The sequence below is a fragment of the Mustela nivalis genome (assembly GCF_964662115.1).
Source record: "Mustela nivalis genome assembly, chromosome: X".
In the NCBI taxonomy this organism is placed as follows: domain Eukaryota; kingdom Metazoa; phylum Chordata; class Mammalia; order Carnivora; family Mustelidae; genus Mustela; species Mustela nivalis.
The window spans coordinates 88,688,377-88,714,924 of record NC_139040.1 but is presented as its reverse complement, the minus strand read 5'-3'; the positions used below and the strand labels follow the sequence as shown (position 1 = coordinate 88,714,924).

The 26,548-nt window shown below is 46.1% G+C and overlaps 1 protein-coding gene across 1 annotated transcript; it reads left to right on the top strand.

Annotated features, from left to right (window-relative positions):
* The first annotated feature begins 1,995 nt into the window (after positions 1–1,995).
* Positions 1,996–26,518, top strand: GPR173 (G protein-coupled receptor 173). Its single transcript, XM_082717556.1, has 2 exons — positions 1,996–2,747; positions 22,492–26,518. The coding sequence occupies exon 2, from the start codon at positions 22,589–22,591 to the stop codon at positions 23,708–23,710; it is 1,122 nt and encodes a 373-aa protein (XP_082573682.1). The 5' UTR covers positions 1,996–2,747; positions 22,492–22,588; the 3' UTR covers positions 23,711–26,518.
* Positions 26,519–26,548: the final 30 nt, after the last annotated feature.

Sequence of the window (26,548 nt, the reverse complement as noted above, 5' to 3'; positions counted from 1 at the left end):
TACTGTCTTATATTTTAATGTATCCATGACCCATATTGTACTTCCTCTTTTGCTCCTGTTAATAGTTATGTGACTTCTATATGTATTTTTTGGGATCAGTTTTAATGATTTATCATTTTTCTAGTTTTTTAAAAGAACCCATGTTCAGCTTTGTTGATCTTCTCTGTAGTAGTTCTGTTTTATATTTTGTCAATTTCTACTCTTTTAAAAAGATTTTATTTATTTGTTTGTCGGAGAGAGAGAGCATGCACAAGCAGGGAGAGCAGGAGGCAGAGGAAGAAACAGATTCCCTGCTGAGGAAGGAGCCTGACCACACGGGACTCCATCCCAGGACTCCAGGGACCATGACCAGAGCCCAAGGCAGACACGTAACCGACTGAACCGCCCAGGCGTCCCTTGTCGATTTCTAATCTTATCTGTTATTTCTCTCTTTCTACTTTCATTAAGTTTAATTTGCTTTTTCTAACTTTTTGAGATGGATTTGCCACATTTTGAAAAATAATATATAATTTAAGCTATACATTTCGAAGCATCACCTTAGCAGCACCCCACAAGATTTTAAATACTTTTAAACTGACTGATATTTTCATTATCAGTCAGTTCAAAATATTTGCTAATTTCCACTGTGAATTTATCTTGGCTCATGGGTTTTTCTCTCTCTCCCCAAAGCATAGTGTCCAAACTTCCATAGGCATAAAAATAGCCACCTGAGGACCTTGTCAAAATACAGGTTTTGTAGCCTCATATCGAACCTCCTAGATTGGTATTTCTGGGAAGTAAATCTAGGGATCCACATTTCACAAGTTCCGTAGGGGATTCGGTTGGGTTGCAGGTGGGCTGGCTGCAGGACCACAGACCTGTAGCACAGCAAGGGTTTTCTAAGGCAGAGAGTAAGTCTGATTCACCTGTATCTCCAGCACCCACCACTGGGCTTGGCATAAAGCCATTTTTAAGAGTGAGCCAGTGGGTGTGAGAAGGAAACAAATAAAAGAAAATTGTTTCTATGGCGACACTGGGAGTTTTCAAGTGCTATGAATTAGCGAACCACTACTGCATCATTTGGTCCCAATTTAATCCATTCAGGACAGAAATATTTTTTTTCTTGTCTTCAAATCTCTGCCTACTAAGCTTTCTCCTCACCTGTCCCATTCTGCTGTCCTGAATCATGGCCTTCGGTATTATGTGCTTGTCTATTGGCACAGAGAAAGTAGGGAAGGCCCTGGAGGTGTCCTGAGAGGGACTGTTTGGGGCTGAGCAGCGCTCCCTGCCCCTCTCCCCCCACCAGCCCACAGGCCTTGGTGGGAAAATGCCCACAGAACCCATTCTAAATGAGGTTATCTATCCTACCTCGCGGAGCTCTAAGCATCCCTCCCATCCCAAAGCTTTTGAGAAACTTCCACAGGACCTTTCTGCCTCTACGCGACCCCTATCCTTGCCTCCTCTGCACTTGTAGCCCAGGTGAGTTGCTCTCAGCAGACCCTTGGCCGCCTCTCCCCACCTCCAGCGTGCCTCCCTCAAGCATCTCAGCGAGGCCGGAGTCTCACTTCCCCAGCCCGCTATTGTCCAGGCAGCACAGCCGCCCAAGCCAGCATCCACACCCAGTCGGCCAGCCAGTGAGCCGGCTGCTCCCCAGCCTCGCCAGTACCCACCGCGCCCCGCCCCGCCCCAGGGAGGACCAGGCTGGCGGCTGAGAGTCTCCCCGCCTGCTCAGCCTCCCTCCTTCCCTCCCTCTCCCTCCCGCCTGCCTCCCTCCCCCGCCCGCCCCTGAGGCAGGGACCGTGCAAATCGTGGAGAGGGGGGACAGACAGTCCGGATGGGGTCGGGCTTAAAGCCTTGGGCTCCCCACTGATAACCCGTTCTGGCTGTGGGTCCCCAACATCTTGGGATCTGGATTTGTGTGAGCTGGGGTGGTTCCCAGGCCAGGAGCGTGCCTCCGGCAGGCCTGCGGTGCCCCCGTTTTGCATCAGGACCCCCCCTGGATGCTCTGAGCCACCCTCCTCAACCCGGATCTAAAACCCGGGACACTGCTATCAGGCCAGCCTCTCTACCCACCCCACCCCCTCTTTCTGGCGTCCATCCCCTCCCCAACACCACCTCTGCTGCTGCCTCTGGCTGTGGACCTGCACCTCTTCCCCTTCCCCGCCAGGCCTGGGAAGCGGGGTGAGCCTGGATGAGAGCCCCCCAACCTGGGGCTCTCCCAGGCCATGGCCAGAGTGCTCCCAGAGAGGAGCCCTGGCCCCTGAGCATCTGCTAGAGGCTTGGCAGAGGCCCCGCGGGGACCGTGTCTTCTGAGGACAAAAGGCGGCGGCCAGCAGGCAGACGGGGGGGGGGGGGCGGGGGGAGGGGGACCGGCAGCCAGGCGGGCAGACGGGTAGCAGGGACCAGCCCTGGCCCCCCTCCCAGCTTGGCGGTGGCATCCAAGATGGGGGTGGGAGTGTGTAGTGGGGGAAGCACCTGCCTGGACCCTCACTTGCCAGCTAGCTGGGCACCCCAAGGCTGTGTGCTGCCCACTTGGTGTTCCCCAGCGTCCCCAGCCCTGCCCGGTGCACCCATTCGGTGCCTGCTCCCCCTGATGTCTGCGTTTTAGACCAGCCCGGCTGCTGTATCCACGGCAACAGAAGCAGGAGTGTCACTGGCCGCCAGATCACTGAGGGTCCCACAATGTGGCCTGGGCTGTGATTTATCCTGGGTGAGACTGCTTGAGCCCCCTACCTGGATTCCAAGACAGCCCTGCTGAGAGAGTCCAGGTAAGTAGTCAGCATCCCTCCACAAGGATGGGGGGGGGCTGAGATTTCTCTTCTGTCTCCCCACACATATTTCAGAGTCTCCATCACTGCCATGCTCTCTGTCTCTCTCTCACTAGGTTAGTGTGTCCCCCACCCCCGGTCCTCGCTCCATCACAAGGACTATTTGGAGACCTAAGCCTGGAGAGTCCTCTAGCCATCTCCATCTTCCCTAATCCCAAATGTCCCATGAGAAAGGGAACTACCACCTGTTTCCCCACTCCCCACACAGGGTCTGTCTTTATCATTGTGGTTGTGTTGGGGCATGAGGCTGTGTTAATATTCCTGTGTGTGCTAGCTATGGAAGGCATGCATGGGAGTCTCCTCAATGCCTGCATCCTGGGCAGGCTCAGCCTCCTGCAGCTGCCTCCTCTCCCTCTCCCTCCTCCTCCACTCTCCTCCAGGTTCCTTGGTCTGCATGCAGGGTATGTGTGTTTCTGTCTGTGTGTGTGAGCAGGCAGGTGGGTAGACATGACGGGAGAAGCAGATCCCAGAAGACCACCTCCCAGTCTTTCTTTCCTTCTTCCCTCTCTCCCTGCTTCCCTTCCTTTTTACTTTTCCCTGTCTCTCCGCACAGGTAGCACAGACTTTTGCTTGCTCCCCACTGAAGATACTGCTGTGCTTCCCAGCTAGGGTGAGGAAGCCACCATAGGGAAAGTGGGGTGGGGATGGGAAGCACTTCCAGGCGCTGGGCTGCTTGATGGCCCTGTGGGGGCCAGGACCATGCCACACAACCTGCAGGGGCCACAGTGGGGGCCCCAGCTTCCATCCAAGGCTCTTTATGTCTGTTTCACATGTCCTTGTTGTGTTTGGGACCCTCAGATCTTATGGCCTTGTGCACAGTGGCCAGTGATCCCTGTGTCTGGAAGGGCAAGAAAACCCAATACGCGGAGAATGTGGATTCTCCTGGGACACTTCGCCCAGCTCCTAGCTCTGCAACTTTAGTGAGAAAGTGCCATTTATTGAACCTCAGTTTTCCCATCTGTCAAAGAGACTGGTAACCCTTCCAGTCATGGGCATGTGTGGTGATTAAATGAGTTGGTGCTTGCAAATAAAGGATGTGCTTAGTAGTAGCCCTGAAATGATATCAGCAAAGCTCATGGTCGATATTGTTGATTATTCATGATTAATATTGTTATTGATTATTTGGAGGAGGAACTGGTCCCTCTTCTCCAAGGTCTTGGCAGAGATCTAGAGAGGACAGCAGGTAGGCAAATGGGGGCTGGGGAGTGGAGGGGAGGCAGGAGCAGCTCGATGTTGTCACTCTTTCTTTGTAGGTAGTGATAAGTGGTGGCTATGGGCAGAGCCTCCCACCCCCACTCCACTCCAGTCTCCTTTCCCTGTACTTGCCCCTGTGTGTGTGAACACACACACACACACGCATATGCACGCATGTGAGCATGCGCGTGCATGTACACACACACACACACACACACACACAGGCTTAAGCTCCCATGAGCTAGCAGAGGCCTGGCTTGCAGCCTGCAGCATTCCTGGCCTTGGTGATGTAGGCGTCTCCCTGTCGAGGGGAGACTTGGCAAGAGTTGGGCCTGTGGTCAGTGGTTGGCAGTGCCAAGGCTGAAGCTTCTGAGATCGCAGAGCTTTGGGTAGAGCTGGGGTGTGGCCCATGCAGCAACCAGACCCATGGGAGTACGGGTCCCAGGGATTTGCACCTACAGCCTGGATTGGCGGAGGACAGTGGGGTCTGCTGTCTGGTTTCTGGGTGTGGAGATGTGGTGGAACATTGAATGAGGGGTGGGTGGCTGGAGGAAGGTCCTCAGGGCTGAGGGAGGAGGAGGGGGAGGGGAAAGTCTGAGATCTAAAGACCTTGTGGTGAGGTTTGGAAGGGGTGGGCTTTGGGGTATAGTGTAGACTTTTCTGAAGAAGCATTTGTTGTGTAAGGGAGAGGACCTAGCCTGTGATTTGGAGGCATCTGGGCCTGAGAGTAGGTATATATGTGTAACTGAACGTGTGCAGTCTGTGACTATGTGTCTGTCCATGGGAATTGTGGATGTATATGAGTCATGTGTGGACCAGACCACACGGTGGTGTGTGCAAGTGTGTGAGTGTCTGGGTAGGCTTGTGTGTGCACAGGGGAGTGGGTATGACTTTGCATGTCTGGGTGAGCAAATGGGCATGTTTGATTCTGAGGCTGAGTAAGATTGTGCTTCTGTGAGCCAACAGGCCTGTTGAATGTTTAGTTGTATACGTGCATGTATCAATTTGTCTTTGGGTGTCCATTCTGGTTATATGCATATGAGTATGAGGGTTTCAGAATACCTGGGTATACATGCCCAATTAGGTGAACATCTAGCTGTATCTGTGTACATTTGTTTGTATCTATGTGTGCACACGAGTGTAGGTATATCTAAATGGTGTGTTTGTGAGTGTAAGGGTGTGTGTGTGTCTGTGTGTCCATGCATGTATGTGTGTGTCAGTATGCTTCTGTGTGGGCGTGTCAGTAATGTACGTGTATGAGTAGGTCCATTTGTGGATGTCCATGTGGATTCTCCAGCATTTTCAATTGTGTATATGTGTGTGTGTGTGTGCGCGCGCACACGTGTGTGTTTGAGTACATAGGTCTGTAGGCAGACCTATGGGTTCACATCTGATTAGGGAAATGTTAGTGTAGATGATCACCCTCATATAATGAGAACTAATTGTGTGGGTGGGGAGCAATGTGTGCATACATATTTTGTGCAAGAAAACATCTTTTGTGGGTATGCCCATGTGTACACATTTGATTCTGTATAGTTATGGCTGTGAGGGTGGGTCTGTGCCTGTGTATATATTCACAAAAGGCTATGTGCATAGGTGAAAGAATGCATTTGGGTACATGTCCAGTTGTGTTTGTGGGTACACTGTTATGTGTGAGTGCAAGTCTGGTTGTGGTATGCATGAGTAGCTAGATTTCATGATACCTGGTGCACATATCTCAATGTGCTTTGTCTGAATTTCTGAATACAAGTGTAAATGTGTCTGTGTAGATATGCCTGTCAGTGAACATTAGTGTACATGTGTGTATATATGCTAGTATGTGTGAACATCTGTCTGTGTGTGCATTTGTGTGAACATGTCTTTATACTTGCCCATGTGTTCATACATCTGTGTGTGTGTGTGTGTGTGTGTGAATATGCCTGTGTGTGCCACTCTGACTGTACAGGTGGGTGAATGGACCAATTTGTGCAGTTCTTATTATTTGTATATATGTGTTTGTATTTATTCTGGACCATATGTCATTGAGCTGTTAAGTGAATGTATATACATGACATACATACATTTGTGGGTGTGTGTGTATGTCTTTGCCATGTGTATGTGCTAAGTGTTACCAATTCTTGTGCAGATGTACAAGTTCTTCCATGTGTGCATGTGTGTGAACAGAGCTTTGTGTCCAAGTCTGTCTGAGAATTTAAGTATAAATGAATCTTCATTTGTTTGCATAGCTTCTCATAGGCGTGTATGAACATGTGTTGAATACACGTGGCATGCATTCTTATTATGATTGTGTGAGTGTGTTTTCTAAGTACATTTGCCTCTCCAAGTCTGGTTGTGTGCATATAGGAATGAATGATGTATATGTCTGTGTGCGTGTGAGTATGCTCATAGGAATACATGCCCCGGTGTATGTGTATGTCTATGTGTATTACAATGTTTGTATACGAATACATAGTCTCATTGACGTGCAGGTACACATCTGGGTGTTGATGTACAGGAGTACCCTGTGTATATGTGAGTGTGTGAAAATGCTTATGTGGTCACATCTAGGTGTGTGTGTGTGTATACATTTGGGAGCTCACCTCTGGGTGTCATGTTTGTTCATTGTCTCATTGAGTGTGATGTCGAGTCTGGCTGTCCATGGACATGTGGAAGTATGCCTGTATGTATACCTGTGTTTGTGAGTGAATGTGTGGGCGTTATGTCATGTGAATGTATGCGATGCCTGTATGTCTATGTTTGAGAGTAAATGGGTGTGCAGATGTGGGACCAAGTGCTGTGTGAGTGTGCATTCTGTGAGTGTGCCTATGTGTGGAAATAAGTGTAGGTATTTGTACATGTGCTGGTCTGATGGTCCATATGTAAGAAAGAGACATTTGGCATTGGACCTATGCAGATAGGTCTAATCCCTGAGGGAGTGATAGAGGAGGGTGCTTACAAGTCTGTGTGATACTTTGTGTACACCCCATCATTTATTTGTGCAAGCCTAAGACTCAGTGACACCCTGCTAGACCATATCCGCTCTGTGTAGATGTTCTACAGGATGGCAAGCTATAACACCTGAGTAATCCATGACCCTTTTCTGGGGGTTCCCTGGCCTCAACCATGTGCTGGGCTTTTGTGGGACAGTTGGGGAGTGGGTGTCTCAGGATAATTCTTGTCATCATTCACACCCAAGAAGTAGGAACCAATCATGGCTTCCCCTCCTAGGGAAGGGGGCCTGTGACCTTTTAGAAATAGATTTCTTGAAACCCAAAGACCTCCCTTCCCATCCCCCCACTCTTGGAGGCCCAGAACAAAATGGCACTGTTGTGTCTAAGTTTGGCAAATGGTTTTCACAGAGAGCACCCAAATTATGCCATCCAGGCAGAAATCTAGATGTCAATGTGTATGTATAACTGAAGGTATATCTGGGTAGACTATGGTGTATGTGTATGTGTGTGTGTGTGTGTGTGTGTGTGTGTGTGTGTGTGTAGAAGGTGGTATATATGGTAAGAGAATGAGAGAATGAGGGGGAAAGAGAGGGACAGGGAGGGAGGGAGGGGATCTAGGTTCTGTGTATGTTAGAGTCTGGGTAAGATATGTATGTGAGACATTTGGCTATATTTTGGAGGGGTGAGTGTGAGTGTAAGTGCATGTAAATGGTGCATTTGTGAGATGCTATAAGAACATTAGTCTATTTGGGTGGAAGATAGCATGAGAGTTACAGTATGGCTGGGTGGGAATATGTGTGAGGCTGTGTGTTTTTAAGGAGTATGTGGGTATGGGTGTATCTGAGTGGTGCAAGAGAGAGTGGGGGGTGTTGGATGATGTATGTGTTTTATAATGTAGATGTATCTGTGTTGTGTTAAGAGAGATTGTGGGTGTTTTGGGTAGAGTGTGTACACGAAGGAGTAGAGGTGTAATTGCGTGGGAGCATTTAAGTATGGGTCTATCTGGAAGTTTTCTAGGTGGGTGAGCATATAGGTCTATTAGGCAGTGGAAATGTGTGACGGAATATATCTAGATGGTGTGTGTGCATAAGAGAGAGAATTTGGGCACATCTGGGTGATGATGGTGTATGTGTGTGAGCGTATATATGATTGGAGTATCTATGGATGGTGTGTGGGTGTGTATGTGGATGAGATGTGTGTATCACAGGTGTGAGAGAGTATGGGTGTATCTGCATTGTGTGTGTGAAGTGTGGGTATTGTGGTGTTTAAACACTATCAGGTGTTTAAGAGAGAGGGATCTGGATTGTGTGTATGTATAAAAGAGTGTAGGTGATTCTGAGTGTGGTGGGCGTGTGACAGCATAGATGTATCTGGTGGGAGGAATGTGTAGGTGTAGCTGGATGGTTGTAAGTGTTTGGGTGTAAATGGGTTGGGGGTTATGAGTGAGTGTATTTGGACATCGTTTGTGTGAGGTGTGGATATATCTGGATGGTGTGTGAGAGACTGTAGTGGTACATGTGGGCTGTGTGTGAGACAGTGTGGGGGTATCATTTGGGTGGAGTGTGTTTTAATATGAGTGTATCTAAATGGTGGGTGGGTGAAAGAACAGGTGTTTTTGGGTGGTGGAATGTGTAGTAAGGCATATCTGGGTGGTGTGTTGTAAGAGCTTTGGTCATGTATCCGGGTGTGGATATGTGTGTGAGGGTGTTTATAATTAGGTGGGATATGTGAGAGTTTGGGGGACACATCTGGATGGAAAGCACGTTTTGGAGTGTGAGTACATCTGAATGGTGTGGAGGGGATGAGAGCAGGGATGTATCTGGGCAGTGGAGTGTTTGGGGAGGGATAAATGGATGGCATGTGTGAGAGTTGGATATATATGAGTGGGATGTGTGTATGTGAATGCAGATGTATTATGTATTTAGATGGTAGTAGAGCGTATCTGGTTGATGTCTGTGTGTATCTCAATGGTCTGTTTGGGATGAATCTGGATGGTGTATATATGTTTTAGAGGGTGGATGTATCTGGGTTGGGCTGTGTGAGTGGGACTGTTCGGGGTGTGTGTGTGTGAGACAGAGAGTACAAGAGAAAATATGCGTGTATATGGATAGGATTTTTGTGTGAACAGGTATCTCTGGATAATGTGTAGGTATCCGTGTGTGCAAACATACTTGGTTGGGAATTTGTGAGTGTGAGTATCCGGGTTGGCTGTGGGTAAGTGTTGTACCTTTGAATGGTGTGCATGTCATTGTGGGTATGTGTCTTGATACCATGTGTGAAAGAGACTGTAGGTATGGCTGGGTCAAATATGAGGGCTCTAGGTTAGGGATGTCTGTAGGTTTGAGCATACCTAAATCTTGCGTATTAGAGTGTGGGTGTACTGATTTGGGAGTTTGCATAAATGTGGCTGCAGCTGGGTGGGATGGCTGTGAATGTAAGTGTATAGAGGTGTGTGTATATGAGGATGGGATGTGTGTGAGAGTGTGGCTGTATCAGTATTGGGTATGTGTGTGGAAGTGGGTGTATTGGAATGGTGTGTGTAAGAAAGAGAATGTGCACCTATCTGGGTCGGGGTGTGAGTGTGGGTGTAACTAGCGAAGAAGTGTGGGTTTCTCTCTGGCCAGGCATGAGAGACAGACAGGGTATATCTGGGTGGCATGTGAAAGAGAGTATATAGGTCAATCTGTGTGGGGTGTGTGAGTGTATCTGGGTGAGGGTGTGTGCATGTGAGTATATCTTCATAGTGTGTATGAGAGTGTTTGGGTGTATTTGGGTGGGGAATGTATCTGATAATGTGGGTGTCTCTGCGTGTGAGTGTGGGTTTATCCAGATGTTTCGTGGCTGGTGTATCTGGGTGTTTTGTGTGTTTGATAGTGTGGGTGTGTCTGGATGGGGTGTGTGATTGTAGGTGTGTGTAGGAACATGTACATCTTTCCTAGGGCATATATCCCTCTGCTAGAGTGTCTGTAAATGTGAGCTTATTCCTTTTTGTGTATATGCTTACATGGGTGTGTCTATTGGTAGCCATGTATGTTGGTATGCAGCTTGTGTGTGCATGGGTTTGTGCTAGAGTGGTGTGAATCTGTTTGTGTGTGTGAGGTGAGTGTGTTTCTCCATGTAAGTTCAGTGGACAAGGTCTCTGGAGGCAGGCTCTGGGATTTGCATCCTGGTTCTGCCATTTATTAGCTGTGGGGCTTTGGGCAAGGCACCTAATCTCAATTAAGCCCCAGTTTCTTATTTGTAAAGTAAGGGTAATAATACTATCTATCATCATAGATCAGATGAGTTAATATTTGAAAAGGGCTTAGGACAGTGCCTGGCACACAGTAAGTCCTCTGCGCCATATCAGATGTTACCTAGTACTACAATTATTGCACATACCTGGTGTGTAAGTAACAGTCTGTGTCCATCTGCAAGTGCAACAGAGTCATTTCTATGTGCATATTTGCCCCATTCTCTGTATCCATGTGTATGCATAAGTAAGTGAGCAGATTCTGTGTATGTGAGTGTTTTTGTACATAAAATTGGCTTTATACTTATACATGTCCCAGTGTGTATATAAAACCATGAGTGCATAAGAAAGGAAGTATGTATCTAGGAGGTCAGTGGAGGGGATTTGGCCACACATCTGTATTTCCCAGTGTACATCTGGGTGTATGAATGCACACCTTTGTATCTGTGGCGATGTGTGTCCCTGTGAGTGCAGATGTTATCTGGGTTGCTGGTATGCTGCATATGTGTGCACACATACCAGTATTTTTTTTTTAATTTATTCATTTGACAGAGATACAGAGACAGAGACAGAGAGCACAAGCACAGGGAGAGGCAGGGGGGGAGGAAGAAGCAAACTCCCTGCTGGGCAGGGAGCCCGATGTGGGGCTCGATCCCAGGACCCTGGGATCATGACCTGAGCCGAAGGCAGATGTTTAACCATCTGAGCCACCCAGGCGCCCCACCAGTATGTTTTTATCTGAATATGTAAGCAGGTTTGTAGTAGTCAGGATGTAAATGTGTACGTGTGAATCTTTGTTGAGTCTATACATGTAGGAGGGTTAATATCCAGGTTTATATATGATGATGGTAATGATGATGATGATGTATGTGTATAAATGATTCTGTCCATATGACCGTGTACTAGGATGTATGTTCGTGTTGTATAAGTGAATGCATAGTGTGTGCATCTGAGGATTTGTGTCTGTCTGTGTTTATAAGCATTGGTGATTATGTGGCTGTGTATGTGTGGGTCTGCATTGCTCTGTCTATGCCTGCCTGCCTCTGTGTGTGTGGCAGTGAACCTGAGCCATATGCCAGTATGTGTGAGCATACTGTGTGTATAATGTATGTGTACCGGGGCAACGTTTGTATAAAACAGTGGATTTTTAAAAATTTTTTGTTTAAATTCAATTAGTGTATTATTATGTATTATTGGTTTACCAATAATACCAATAATGTATTATTGGTTTCATAGTTGGAGGTCAGTGGTTCATCAGTCTTATATAATACCTGGTGCTCATTACACCCTGTGCCCTCCTTAATGTCCATCACCAGTTATACTATCCTCCCACTCCTATCCCCTCCAGCAAACCTCAGTTTGTTTCCTATGATTAAGAGTTTCTTGTGGTTCTTCTCCCTCTGATTTCATCTTGTTTTATTTTTTCCTCTCTTCCCCTATGATCTTCTGTTTTGTTTCTTAAATTCCATATATGAGTGAGATCACATGATAATTGTCTTTCTCTGATTTACTTACTTCTCTTAGCATAATACCTTCTAGTTCCATCCATGTCATTGCAAATGGCAAGATTTCATATTTTTTTGATGGTTGAGTAGTATTCCCTAAAATCATGGATTATAATCTCTTAATGTAAGAGCCTGGGGTGGGGGAGAGCCTGGATCTATAGCATACGAATTGGACTTACCCTGTGTGTGAATTTCAGTTCTTACATCTATGCATGCATGATTGTGTCTGAAAGAGTGTAGATCCATATGATTTGTTGTTTGTTTGTTTTTTTAAGAGAGAGAATACGGGACTGGGGAAGGAGGGAGGAGCAGAGGGAGAGAGAGAATCTTAAGTAGGCTCCATGCCCAGCGCAGGGCCCCAGTTGGGGTCAATCTCATGACCCTGAGAACATGACTTGAGCTGAAATCAAGAGTCTGTTGCTTAACTGATGGAGCCACCCAGGTGCCCCATGCCCCACACATCAATAATCGTATGCCCCTGGTCCATACGATTTGGTTTGTGTGTGTATGTGTCTGCATGTGCCCATGCATGTGGTGAGTTTTCCTCTGCCGAGGTCTGTATTTCTATTGAAGGGTGGTTATCTGTGTGTGTGTGTGTATGTTTGTGTGTGTTTTGAATATCTTTGCATGATTTGCCGGTAGGTGGGTACCAACACACATACCTAACTTTCTGTATAGAAGAGGAGTGTGTGTGTGTGTATGTACCTGTACACATTCACCTGATTGTGCTTATCAGCTGGTGTAAGTCTGGATGTGAATGCAAACTTGAATCTCGATGTACACGTGTTCCTGTGTGCACTTCTCTGTCCATGTGTGCTGGTGTGTCTATGCAGTGTAACTGGATGTGAATGTTTTAGGGCACTCCCAATCTGGCACACGGAAAAGGTGAAATATCTATATGGCACATTGGAGTAAACTGAAGAAGATTAAGAGGTCCTGGGGCTTGGTGAAAAGAAATTCTTTAACATTTTCTTTACACTATACAAATTGTGATGAACAAAATAAACAATGCAAAGTTTTAGGGGAGTTATTAAATATTGAATTTGTATACAAGTTTCAAGTGAAATATTTTTTTTTAGATTTTATTTATTTATTTGACAGAGAGAGATTACAAGTAGGCAGAGAGGCAGGCAGAGAGAGAGAGGAGGAAGCAGGCTCCCTGCAGAGCAGAGAGCCCGATGCGGGACTCGATCCCAGGACCCTGAGATCATGACCTGAGCCGAAGGCAGCGGCTTAACCCATTGAGCCACCGAGGCGCCCTCAAGTGAAATATTTTCAGGATTTTTTCATATTACACTGAGCTCACTTCTGAAAACTTAACTTTTATTCACTAATGCAAGTTTGTAACGGTCAGCTTTCATGGCCACTTCTGAGCCTTTGATCGTGAATGCCTTTATTTTATGGTAATTTGACTCCTTTTAGGACATTTTTGTCATGATTTGGTAAAGTAGTTTGTGCTGAGCATCAACCTTCTACATCAAGTTATTGTGTTTCTTGGTAACCCCGCCCCCCCAAAAGCCAAATGAAACAACCATTAGTACTTCTGACACAGATATAAACATCTATTGTGACCTGCTACTTCTTGACCTTGGAAAGCCTGTTGATGAAGGTTAAGACCTAGTCCATGGAGGTTGTGCGACACCATTTGCCTTAATGTCTTCAGTAATTAGCTTGAATGTATAAAACATAGCTGCATGATTCTGCAAGTCAGCAAAACTCACCTTAAAAGCATCAGCTTTGGGGTCATCAGGTACCATTTTGGTTTCTCTGAAGCTTTCACACCATACCAACCTTTCTTAAGAAATGCAACAACTAACTGCTTATTCATCCCTCTGTTTTACCTCCCTTTGGTAACTCACTTGTTTTTGCCCTGGCCAGGCAAAGACCCAGGTTTTATGCTCGAAAGAGCTAATGATCTCTTTTGTATCTTGGTGATCACCACCAACAGAAACTGCTTGCGTGAGTAGGTGGCAGCAAATGGCCAAAGAGGGTTTGTTTTTTTTTAAACTGGTTAAAACTCCTTTCTTATCAATAATCGGAACTTGGATAATTCATAGTCTTTGGTTTTTTTAAAGTATTTTACTTGTTTATTTGACAGAGAGAGGGAGAGAGATCACAATAGGCAGAGAGGCAGGCAAAGAGAAAGAAGGAAGCAGGCTCCCTGCTGAGCAGAGAGCCCAGTGCGGTACTCCATCCCAGGACCCTGAGATCATGACTTGAGCGGAAGGCAGAGGCCTAATCCACTGAGATACCCAGGTGCCCAATTCATAGTCTTTGAATTTTGTGCTCAAAGAGAGGATCCTTCTTTAAATCTAACACTTCCTTCTTTTCTCTCAATCAAACATGATGTTGAAATTTCTTGTAACAAATGCACATGAATTTTGAATCCAACCAAAAATTTTCATTTTGAGTATTTCAAAATAATTTATGAACCTTTTGCCCTAAGTAGACACAGATATTGCTCTACTCATCTTACTAAGTCTTTTTTAGTTGTCAACTTAATAACACCAACTAATTTTCACTCAGGGAACCATACATGACCTCATTTCTAAGTTGAAGTTTGGCTTTGAATCCATAAAACTTGACAGTATACATTCATATATTTTTGAGTGTCTTAAAAATTTTTGATGTAATTTTACTCACATGCTCAGAGCCTTTTGTTGAAATGAGTGAACATCAAATCTGCAAATGAGAATCATTCACAAAAATGCTGATAATTTTCTTTTTTTTTAACATCTTCATTTAATTTTATTTTTTTCAGTGTTCCAAGATTCATTGTTTATGCACCACACCCAATGCTCCATGCAATACGTGCCCTCCTTAATACCCACCACCAGGCTCACACATCCCCACAACCCTTCCCCTCCAAAACCCTCAGTTTGTTTCTTTTAGCTCATAAATTTTTGATAGAATTCTTACACACTTAAGTTTAAAACAATAGAGAAAAGTGTACTGATCCCAAGGCTTCACAGAAATCCAACACACAGGTGGGTAGTAACTTGGATTTAATCAAATTCACCTAACATCATTTACTGTGGAAATTATACCTATAGGTAAACTTTTATAGGTGAGTGCTCCTTGGTGCATGAATCTTGGCATTTTCAGAACAAATTCCAGATGTAAACTTCATGCCATATCAACAGCAGCGTCAGTCCACAGACTAATGCAGAGTTTCCACAATAATAGAAAATATTCGTGTATCACTTTGAATATTTCAACCTTGAATATTCACTTTGAATATTTCAAATATTCAAGGTTGAATATTTCAACCTTGAATATTTCAACTTATTTTAGTGCTTCTTGCATTTCTCTTCAGGCTCTCTGACAAGTACTATGAATTGAGCACAATTAATCAATATTTAGAGATGCATCAATATAAAATGAAAACCCTTTTGATTCATCAGTCTTCTGAGTTAGTGTCATTTCAGCGTCTTTTGACCCATCATCACTGTGTCTCCTAATAGCAATAATTGAAAGTGACCTCTTTCCTATCTTTTTACTTCATTGGTCACAAACATGATGTGTACAATTTCCCAGCAGACTGCTAGAACGTTCCTGGCAGAACGCTGAGATACTACTGGAAGGGGCATCTTAGCTTTGCTTGTTAATCAGGCAATCCTGTCACTAGCTGGTTAAGCTCTATCTAAGAATTTTCTAATCCAAATTAAAAAGAGAAAAGAAGGGAGCGCCTGGGTGGCTCAGTGGGTTAAAGCTCCTGCCTTCAGCTTGGGTCATGGTCCCAGGGTCCTGGAATAGAGCCCTGCATCGGGCTCTCTGCTCAGCAGAGAGCCTGCTTCCCTTCCTCTTTCTCTGCCTGGCTTTCTGCCTACTTGTGATCTCTGTCTGTCAAATAAATAAATAAAATCTTTTTTTAAAAAAGAAAAAAGAATGTTCTAACCCATCTCATAAAAGAGTCAGATTTCTTAATGTGCATTTTCAGATGCTTTCTAAAAGTCCAAATATTTCTCTTTGTCAGAGTGCTTCATGGCCAGTTGACCAACATAGCCTACTAGGAAATAAAGTTTCTTTTTAAAAATCTTTTTAATTTAAATTCAGTTAGCCAACCTACAGTACATCGTTAGTCTCAGATGTAGTATTCAACAATTTATCAGTTGCACATAACACCGAGTGCGAAGTTTCTTTTGATAACTGTTCCACACAAAATTGGACACACAGACGGCGGATGAGAGGGCTTATTTGGGAGCTGGGTCCAAATTTCAATCCTTATTAAACTGCTTAAATCAGGGACAGCCTGGAGTTTTTGGAGGGGAGACTGTGTTTGTCTTGTGAGTCTCCTGATTTTCCAGCTTTAATTATAAAATCAATTTTGATGGGAAAAGAAATGTCTTAAAAATTAAGTCTACTTGAGTGTGCCTGCGTGGCTCAGTGGGTTAAAGCCTCTGCATCGGGCTCTCTGCTCAGTGGGGAGCCTGCTTCCTCTTCCCTCTCTGCCTGCCTCTCTGCCTACTTGTGATCTCTGTCTGTCAAATAAATAAATAAAATCTTAAAAAAAAATTAAGTCTACTTGAATATGAAGTATTGAAGGGGTCAGCAGATGCTAGTGACTTCTGAAAACTGATTTAAATAAAAAAACAAATTTGAGGTCTCCTGCATTCTTAAGAGAACAGCATTTTGGAAACAAAGCCTTAAAGTTTGGTCTAGCTTTCCCTTTACTGGGTCAATTCAATTTAACCACAGTCAGGCTTTATTCTTTTATTGACAAATGTTTTTACCTAAAACAAAAGATAATAATTTATTATGAAATAAATTATGAAATCCCACCAATAATCCGATTTTGCTAATTTTTAATACTAAAAGCCAATCACAAGTTAATCAGTAAATAAACGAAGAAATAATAAAAATTACATTGTAACATTTTTAAAAGAGTCCTTTTCGAAACACCACAATATAGTTATGGATGAATGGTATAATATGCTTCTGAATACTCTGGAAGTGGGGGAAGTGGGTGAGGTTATAGGCAAAACAAGATCCTAAGGGTTGATCATTAGTGAATCTGGGCAATGGGTGCACCGAAATTCATTACAGGACTCTTTCTACTTTGTTTTTTTCTTTTTAAGATTTTATTTATTTGCCAGAAAGAGAGAGCACAAGCATGGAGAGCAGCAGGCAGTGGGAGAAGCAGGCTTCCTGCTGAGCAAAGAGCCCGACATGAGGCTTGATCCCAGGAGCCTGGGATCATGACCTGGGCCGGAGGCAGACGCTTAATCAACTGAGCCTCCCAGGCATCCCTCTTTCTATTTTTTTATATCTGAAATGTTTTAGGAGGAAAAAGTTTTTTTTTTTATAAAGGAAGAACAATCAGGGCAATTAACAAAATAGTTATATTCTCTTTATATATGCAACTCTATAAAATTAATAATAATAACTGTCATGCAACTATTTTTATAGAAAAAAAGTTGTGAAAAAATTTAAATAAGGTCAAATTAAAAAGAAAAACAGGTGTTGTACATGTATGGGCAAAACCAGAAAACCTCACTGATCAAAGTGTGGCAATCAAAGTAATAATCAGACTATCTGGGATGTTTCAGCAAGAAGCGATCCAAACATTTACAACCTCCCTTTGACCCCCTAGAGCCTCTCTTGGTCTGGTTCCCTGCTGTGAGCTAAGCAGCTCTGCGAATGTTTCCACCTGAGCCTGAAGGAGTCGGCTGGTATGTGCATGTGTGAGGGTTTGTCTCTGTGTATAGACCTGTTGCAGGGTGTTTATATCAAGTAATGTGAACAAGCGCGTGTGTGTACACATCTGTGTGCAAGAGTGTTTGTACACAGGGGCGGTTTTTCTATTTGTGGTTGGTTGTGCTTGCACATTGCAAGGGTGTGTGTGTGTGTGTGTGTGTGTGTATTGGAGCTGCTATACTTCTCTGCACAAGTGAGTATGTACACGAATGGGTATCTATGTACCTGTGCCAGGATGTACTTATCTTTTGGTGAGCGTGCCTAATTTATGTGAAAGGGTTTGGATTAGTTGGCCTCTGTGTGTTAGAGTATGTATGTGTGTGTATATATGAACAGTTTTTGCTTGTCTGTTTTTTTTCTCTGTGCAAATATATCTGTGGGTATCTGAGGGGAATTCTGTCTGTGTACATGTGTGCCGAGTTTCAAGTGCATGTGAGTATGGTGACATATGTAAGTGACTTTGAGTATTATTGTGTAACAGTTTTTGTATGTGATGATATAGGTATGTCACTGTGTACATGCCTGTGTCACAGAAGTTTTTCTGATTATGTGAGAGAATTTAAATAATTAGGTAGATTGTATATATGAGTCTCTGTGTGAGTAGGTTTGCATATGTGTATCTATCTGTCAAGATTTGAGTGTTCATCTGTGTGTGTATGTATGTATGGGTGTTAGGGGAGTTACAATTGTGGGTTTATGAGCCATTGCACATGTGTGTGTGTCTGAGTGTGTCTGTGTATATGAGCAGTTCTCAGCCCCCTCATACCTAACACTCTATTTTACATACCATATTTTGTAACACCCATTAACTATACAAGCATGAAGTTCTTAGATAATATAATCTCTCTGCACATATAATTTCAAAAAGAAAATCCATATAGTATTTCATATGATATGCATATTTTCTGAGCTCTAATACCAAAAAAATTCATTAAAGGAAAGTGATTTATAAGGTAGTAATTTGTATTTTGATATGTGAAGCTTTGAGCATGCAACTCCTCAGGAAATTCAATAAGGTAGTTAGAGGCTTGTAACATCTTATGAGTAAATGTGTTTTTGGAAGGGGAAAAACCAAAAAGTTTCCCCTTGCTCAAAGTGCAGGAAAATGACAGGCAGAGGCCTAGGGGTGATATTTTCCGAAATAGTTAACAACTCAAAGAAAGTGCTCTCCCAAACAAAGTGCAGTCTCCTTTGGACTTAGCTGACAGCTATTTTCCTGAATAATTCAGGATATATTAAACTAGGGGGGGATTTTGTGAAATAGAGTTCTTAGATTCAGGTTTCAGTTCATTACAAACCCAAAGTCCTAGGGGATTCGGGACATATGCTGAGTGTGTAGAACCGCCCCACACATCACTGGATGGCCAGCATCCTTGCCCTGGACCCCTAAATGTTAGAAGTACATCCTGCACCCCAGCCTTGTGGCAACCAAAAATGCTCCTGCAGATTTCCAAGGTGTCCCCTAGGGGGCAGTAATGCCTATGTTGAGGACGATGCCCTGGCATTTAGGCAGGTTATACTCTGTCTGTGGAAGAACATATACGGTGTGTGCATGTGCATGTGCGTGTGAGTTGATGTCCCTGTATGTGAGCCGGTTGTTGTCCGTAGGTCTCCACAACAGGATCCTATGTGTCTGTGTGAACGTGTGTGTAGTTGTCTGCATATCTTTCTTAGGGCGTCGGGGCATAGGCAAGTGTGTATGTGTTTGCATCTGCTCACACTTTTAGCCTAGGATGGGCCCAAGCTATGGCTGCCAGTCGGCTTAGAACCCTCTCCTCACTTGTAGAGTCGCCCCAGCTTTCTAGGCAACACCAGGATTTTGTTCGTTTGCTGCTATTGTTTTGTGTTGTTTTGTTTCATTTTAGTGTGTGTTTGCTTTGGTTTGCTTTCCCTGAGACTCTGGGCTACAAATTATCCACCTTCTGGATCTTAGTGTGTTTCTCTGTGTCTCCCTCTCTGTCTTTATTTCTGCTTCTCTCTGTCTCTATCTCTGCCTCTCTCCCAACCCGTCTCTTTATCTCTCTCTTCTCTTTCCTGGCATTATCCCTCACCTATCTCTCTCTTTGTCTCTCTCTTTCTCCCTCCCTTCTTCCCTCTCTCCTTTTGTCTCTCTCACTTTCTTCTCTTTCTTTCTCTCTCCTTCTCTCTCTTTTTCTCTCTCTCTGTCTCTACTTTTCTGTCTCTATTTTTCTTCTTTCATGCTCTATGTGTGTGTGTCTCTCTTTTTTCCCCTCACTCTTCTTCCTCCTTTGTCTCTATTTCTGTCTTTTCCTGTTTGTGTGGAAGTCCTGGTCCCTTTCTCTGTTTATTTTTCCCCTTCTCCCTCCTATGTCTCAGTCTCTTTCTCACAAACATCTCTCTTCTGTCACTCTCTGCATGCTTCTCTGATTCTCTTTTATATTCAATCTCTCTCTGTCTCTAATGCTTTCCCCCTGCTTCCCCTCAAGGCTGAGGAGTGTGTGTATGTGTGTGTATGTATGTACACATTTACGCACACCCAGCTGTCAGCTGGTCCACAGTTCTGTGGGAGCTATTAGGCCTTGAGGGGGCTGAAAGGGGACCCACGAAACCCACTTCTCCCAAGCCCCCGCCCTAGCATCTTCTCATGGCTTTTTGGCACTGTGTCTGAGACTTCAGGGTGCCATGAAAAAGCTTGGCTCCAGGTGGCTGTGGCAGGCCATGTTGGAGCAATCTGGGAAAAAATACCAAGGGGTGACTTCCTGGGAGAGAAAAGGTAGAAAGGTTCCACTCAGCCCCGTGTCCCTCAACCTCAAGCCCAACCCAGCCCGCAAAGTTCTGAGCTTCTCCAGCTTGCTGCCTTCCCTTTGGAACCTACCATGTTACATCATCACACTCCTTGCCCTCCTGCCCCCGGTCCAAACACACCAGAAGCCCTCCTGCCACCCGCCTCCCGCCACCAAGCCTTGCCTGTGCCCTCTCACTCCTGTACTGCCCAGGCTGCTTTTTCAGCAAATCCTACCTGGATGCCTCCAGGCAGCCCTCCCTGAGCCACCAGCTGTTTTAGTCCCTCAACCAACTGATCTGACAGCCTTTGACTGAGGGCCTAATGTGCTATGCACTGCTCTTCTAGAAGAGAGTGTCTGAGTCTCTAATCCCCGTCCTGTGGAGCTTTCATTCTAATAGGGAGAGGCAGACAATAAACCGAATTTTAAGTAAATTATATAATGCATTAGAAGAGGTAAGTTATACGAAGAAAAATAAGGCAGGGCAAGGGTCACAGAGTGTTGTTGATTCTCACCTGAATTACTGTAGGAGTCTCTTATGTAGTCTCCCTACTTCAACCTTTGCCCCACCTGGTTTGTGCTCCTCATACCAGCAAGGGGGATCTTTTTCAACCCCAAGTCATATCACACCTCACCTCTGCTCCCTTGGCTCTCATCTCATTCAAAGTAAAAGTCCTCATCATGGCCTCCATGATCTGGCCTCACCACCTTTCTGACCTTACCGCCCACTGCTTTTTGGTCACTCACTCTGTTCCAGGAGTAGTGGTCTCCTTGCTCTTCCCCAAATACACCACGTGTGATTCCACCTCGGGGCATTTGTGCTAGCTGTTTCCTCTACCTAGACTTCTCTTCTCTCCAATACCCACATGGCTCACTCTCACCTTATTTAAGTCTTTGCTTAGATGACATCTCCTCCATGAAGCCTTCCCTGTCCATTTCATCTAAAAGTAGACCTCCTCCACCCCTAGGACTCCCTAACCCCTTTCCCTCCTTTACTTTTCTTTTTAGGAACTTATCATCATCTGACCTACTATACTCTACCTGTATGTCTTCTTTATCAATTAGAATATCAGCTCCGTAAGAGCAGGGGTCCTTTTCTATCTGGTTCACAGCTGCGGCCCCAGTGGCTGGCACAAGTAGATGCTCAGTAAATCGTTTTTCAATGAATGAATGCACACAAGCACACTCACATCTTTATAGTCACAATACTCCCTCCCCCACTTAAAATAAAAATCAAGTCCGGGGGGCCTGGGTGGCTCAGTCGTTAAGTGTCTGCCTTTGGCTTAGGTCAGGTCATGGTCCCAGGGTCCTGGGATCAAGCCCTGCATCAGGCTCCCTGCTCAGCAGGAAGCCTGCTTCTCCCTCTCCCACTCCCCCTGCTTGTGTTCCCTCTCTCGCTGTGTCTCACTCTGTCAAATAAAATCTTTAAAAAACAGACAAACAAACAAACCAAGTCCGTGTCATGGCCCACAGCCCTGTATAATCTGGCTCCAGACCCCTTTCTACTTTATACCACTGTTTCCCTTGCCTGACCTTTTCCAACCACACTGGTCTTCCCACTCTTTCTTGGGCATGCTAAGTGCCTTCCTGATCATGAATAAGAAAGCTCATTTAATGGCTGGCTACCAGCATTAACAAAAAATCGTGAAATAGAACAGAACTAACGGAGTACATTACACAGAGGGTCAGTCGTGTTTTGTGAAACTTTTGGTTCAGTTATGTGTGCACGTATGTGTATGTGTACGAGGTTGTAATGTAAAATGTTTGTCTTACTATGGGTAGCAGTTAAAAAAGTTTGAAGAACATAACCTTAGGGCTTTGCAAAGGGGGAGAAGAGCTGCACCAACACCCCTGCCCCACAGACCCACCAATGGAGGAAACAGGTAAAGGAGAACATCCAGAGAGGTGAAACAGCCTCCTCACCCAGCAAGGAGGGGGTAGGAGCAGGAGCAGGAGTGGGCCAGGGGCAGGACCTGATACCAGCTGGGGAATAAGTGTGGAGACCAGGTAGACCCATTAACACTGCCCTTTCTGTTTCTTCCTCACCTTTCCATCTGTATCTCGCTGTCTCTTTTTCTTGTGTTTCTCTCTATCTTCCCCCCCATCTTCCTCTCTCTCTTTCTCTCTCTCTCTCTCTCTCTCTCCTTCCTTTCCCTCTCTCCCTGTCTTTCTGATTCTTTTTCTTCTTATCTCTGCTCATTCTCATCCCCACATTTGCCTCTCAATTTGTATCCATTTATATCTTTGTCACCATTTTCATTTCATTCTATCCTTTCTTACTCTCTCTCTGTGCCTCTGTCTGGGTTTTTCTCTCTGGCTCTCTCCTGCCATCATCTCTCTTTCTCTCTATGTCTGCGTCTCCGCCATTATCCCCATTTGCAGGTGCAGCCCAGCAGGACAACTGATGGAGTCCCCCAGGACCCATCGAATACCAGACTGGCTGATCCCATAGGGTTGGGAGCAGCCCCTGCCCCTCAGTATGGCCAACACAACTGGAGAGCCCGAAGAGGTGAGCGGCGCACTGTCCCCGCCATCAGCATCAGCATATGTGAAGCTGGTGCTGCTGGGACTGATCATGTGTGTAAGCCTGGCGGGCAACGCCATCTTGTCGCTGCTGGTGCTCAAGGAGCGTGCCCTGCACAAGGCTCCTTATTACTTTCTGCTGGACCTGTGCCTGGCCGACGGCATACGCTCTGCCGTCTGCTTCCCCTTTGTGCTGGCTTCTGTGCGCCACGGCTCCTCATGGACCTTCAGTGCACTCAGCTGCAAAATTGTGGCCTTTATGGCCGTGCTCTTTTGCTTCCATGCGGCCTTCATGCTGTTCTGCATCAGCGTCACCCGCTACATGGCCATCGCCCACCACCGCTTCTACGCCAAGCGCATGACACTCTGGACATGCGCAGCTGTCATCTGCATGGCCTGGACCCTATCTGTGGCCATGGCCTTCCCACCCGTCTTTGATGTGGGCACCTACAAATTTATCCGTGAGGAGGACCAGTGCATCTTTGAGCATCGCTACTTCAAGGCCAATGACACGCTGGGCTTCATGCTTATGTTGGCTGTGCTCATGGCAGCTACACATGCTGTCTATGGCAAGCTGCTCCTCTTCGAGTATCGTCACCGCAAGATGAAGCCAGTGCAGATGGTGCCAGCCATCAGCCAGAACTGGACATTCCATGGCCCTGGGGCCACCGGCCAGGCTGCTGCCAACTGGATCGCTGGCTTTGGCCGTGGGCCCATGCCACCAACCCTGCTGGGTATTAGGCAGAATGGGCACGCAGCCAGCCGGCGGCTGCTGGGCATGGACGAGGTCAAGGGTGAAAAGCAGCTGGGCCGTATGTTCTACGCGATCACACTGCTCTTCTTGCTCCTCTGGTCACCCTACATTGTGGCCTGCTACTGGCGAGTGTTTGTGAAAGCCTGTGCCGTGCCCCACCGTTACCTGGCCACTGCTGTTTGGATGAGCTTCGCCCAGGCTGCTGTCAACCCGATCGTCTGCTTCCTGCTCAACAAGGACCTCAAGAAGTGCCTGAGGACTCACGCCCCCTGCTGGGGCACAGGAGGTGCCCCGGCTCCCAGAGAACCCTACTGTGTTATGTGAAGCAAGCTGGTAGACAGACAGGCAGGGAGATGGTCATGGCTACCGTGATGGAGCCAGCAGTAAGGGAAGGGTGGGCCCCATATAGGAGCCTTTCTTTCTGAGCTCCAGCCCTAGCCCCTTGAACCACCCAGAATCTAGGCATCTTTGCCGACACCTCCCCAGGGTTGGAGACTGGTGGGGGACTAGAAAAGAGGCTTTTCTAATTCTGTGGGGCCTGTCTCCGCTGCCTCCTTCTCCACTTCTACGATCTCTCCCCCCCCCTTTTTCTCTCTTCCTTTCTCAGAAGTGACAATTCAGAAAAAGAAATTAAGACTGAAAATGCAGGTTTTTCTACTAACAGCTGAGGAGACGGGCTTTCTTGCTTTAATGTCTCTCCTTCTGACATTGTCCAGAAGGGGGAAATTTGTTCTGTAAAATAGACTTCCAGAGCTCTTATTGCCACCTCTGCTCCCATGCACCCTTCCCTTCCGAGTCCTTTAGCAAGGGCTGGATTTTGAGGGAGAAATTTATCTGCTGACAACAGGGACCAAAGAGGGTGCTGGGTCCCCCAGGAGCAGAAACGTTTAATTGCTATGTTGTGTGCGATGTTGTTTTAAGCTAACCCTGGTCCCAAGCCTGATTTCCTCTCCCTCCCCACCATGTCCAGACCTCCCAAGTGTTTCTTGAGCATCTGTTCTAGAAGACATGAGGGGAGGGAGAAGGACCTCTGGGATGGGTCCATGCTAGGTGAAGAATGGGATGTGAGCTGCACGCATCGAGCTGAAGAGACCCGAGCTTGGCTGCATTCTTTCGAGCTGCCTCCTGGATCCCCAGTCCCCAATTCTTCTTCCTGAGGATGGAAATCCACTCCAGCCTCACTAGGGTTGATATGGGTGCCATATAGGCAGGTGCATTCCCCCAGGGAAGTGTAGGAAGAGAGCAAAACTCCCCAGAGTAACTGGATCCCAGTGCCTGGGTCAGAGCAAAACTCGGCCCCAGAATTGTCTCCTGGGTTCACACTATTCTCCTGAGGATGAAAAGATGGGGGATAGCATAAGCTCCAAGGCACTGTGGACTGGAGTCCATTCCTATCTGACCTCATTTGGTCCCCTTCAAGCCTCGGGGGTCTGTCTCAAGCCCCTCTTGGTAGCCCTAGGCCTTCTGGGCCCTCAGCCCCCAACTTCCTTTCCCAGAACAGCCCTTCTCCCTCTTTTTCCCTCCACCCAAAATGGAGCAGACTGCAGCCAGATTCTCCAGGTGGGAGAGCCCAAGCCTCCCTCCCAGGGCAGAGTCCACTCTGGGCTCACATCACTGCCAGTTCTTATGGACTGGTGAGCCAAGCTGGCATTCTTTTGCCTGGCCTTGCCCAGATTCTTTGTCCCCCTTCCCCCATTTCCTGGGGGAGGGGGAGATCTGTATTTATCTATCCTCCTTTCCCTTCCTGATAGAAGCTGTTGTCCTAAGCTCTTTCCCTACCCCCAAGACAGCCCCAGAATTGGGGAAGCCTTGACCCAAGAGGAATGGGGAGGGCACTCTAGGCAGGAGAGACATTAATGAGCCTGGCTGTGGAGTGGCCCTGGAAAGGCAGGCCAGAGTGGCTGAGAGGCTGGGGTGGAGGGTACCTGTTCTCTCAGTGATAGTGATGGGGGTGCCTTTCCCAGGGAGTGGGGTGGGGGGGAACCACAGGGGTGGGAGTAGGTAGGGTACATTCTGGAGGGTTTTCCTCCATTTCTTTTTTCTATCTGCCTGGATTCACCATTGGATTTTGTAAATGGAAAACTGAAAAGAACAATGCTATATTGGATGTCTTCTCTTTCTGACTCTGTGTGTGTGTGTGTCCTGTCTGCATGACCACATGTGGGGAGGTATGGTCAAGTGGGACTGTGTCTGTGGACTTTGTGTGGAGAGGCACCACTGCCTGGTGCACACATGTGAGCAAATGCTGTATGTGGAGACATATGGCACACACACACACACACACACACATACATGTATGCACCTAATTGAAAGGAGACAAACTAGAGTATGCGCCTGCAGTAGGAAGTAGAGTGGTCGGAGAATAGAATTTTAGAACCATACATATGTATGCAGCAAGAGGGTAGACTCCCATCTTGTAAAATCTTACTCCTTTGGCCCAGGCTCTGAACATGGAGGACAGGATACTTGAGAACCCTATCTCTTCCATAGCCTGGAGAGCCCTGGGTACCATCCAACTCCTGTGTCAGTCTCCTTCCGAAAACGCGAACAAGGTGTTCCTGAAAGTGGACCACTTTGGAGACTAGCGACTGGGAATTGGGGATCAAACTTGAATGGGGGAAATAACGGGGTTAGAAAATGTCCCCTACAAGTAATGGCTTCTGGAGGGACTACTCAGTCTGGGATGGGAGCCCTTCCGAAGTGTCCACTGTATACATCTGGGACTTTAGTAAGCTTTGACTAAATTCAGAGGAGGGATGTTATGGGGGGCGGGGGGAGGAGCCAAGCCTGGGAGTCTACCCAGCTAGCCTGCTCCCTGGGCCCTCAATTTACCGTTTATTTACTTATTCTCTCAGGTGCACAGAATTGAGTTGACCATACTCCTCAGTTCTTGGCACACTACATCATCGTTGGTCCATGCGAGTCCCTTTTCTTCTTTGTTTTGTTTTGTTTCTTCCCCTTCATCACCCATCCCTGATCCAATACCCCCTCCCATATAGGCACCCACTCTTGTGTATTTAATGTATGTCCTTCCAATTCACCGTTCATGTGTTTATTTACATATATGTGTATCTGTGAAAAATATATGGTATTGTTATGTTTTAATTTACATAAACAGTATTGTACTATAAATCTTGTTCTGTTTCTTTTTTCACTAAACAT

What these genes read in the sequence shown, in the direction of transcription:
- GPR173 (XM_082717556.1), top strand. Translation starts at nt 22,589, where the DNA reads ATGGCCAACACAACTGGAGAGCCCGAAGAGGTGAGCGGCGCACTGTCC.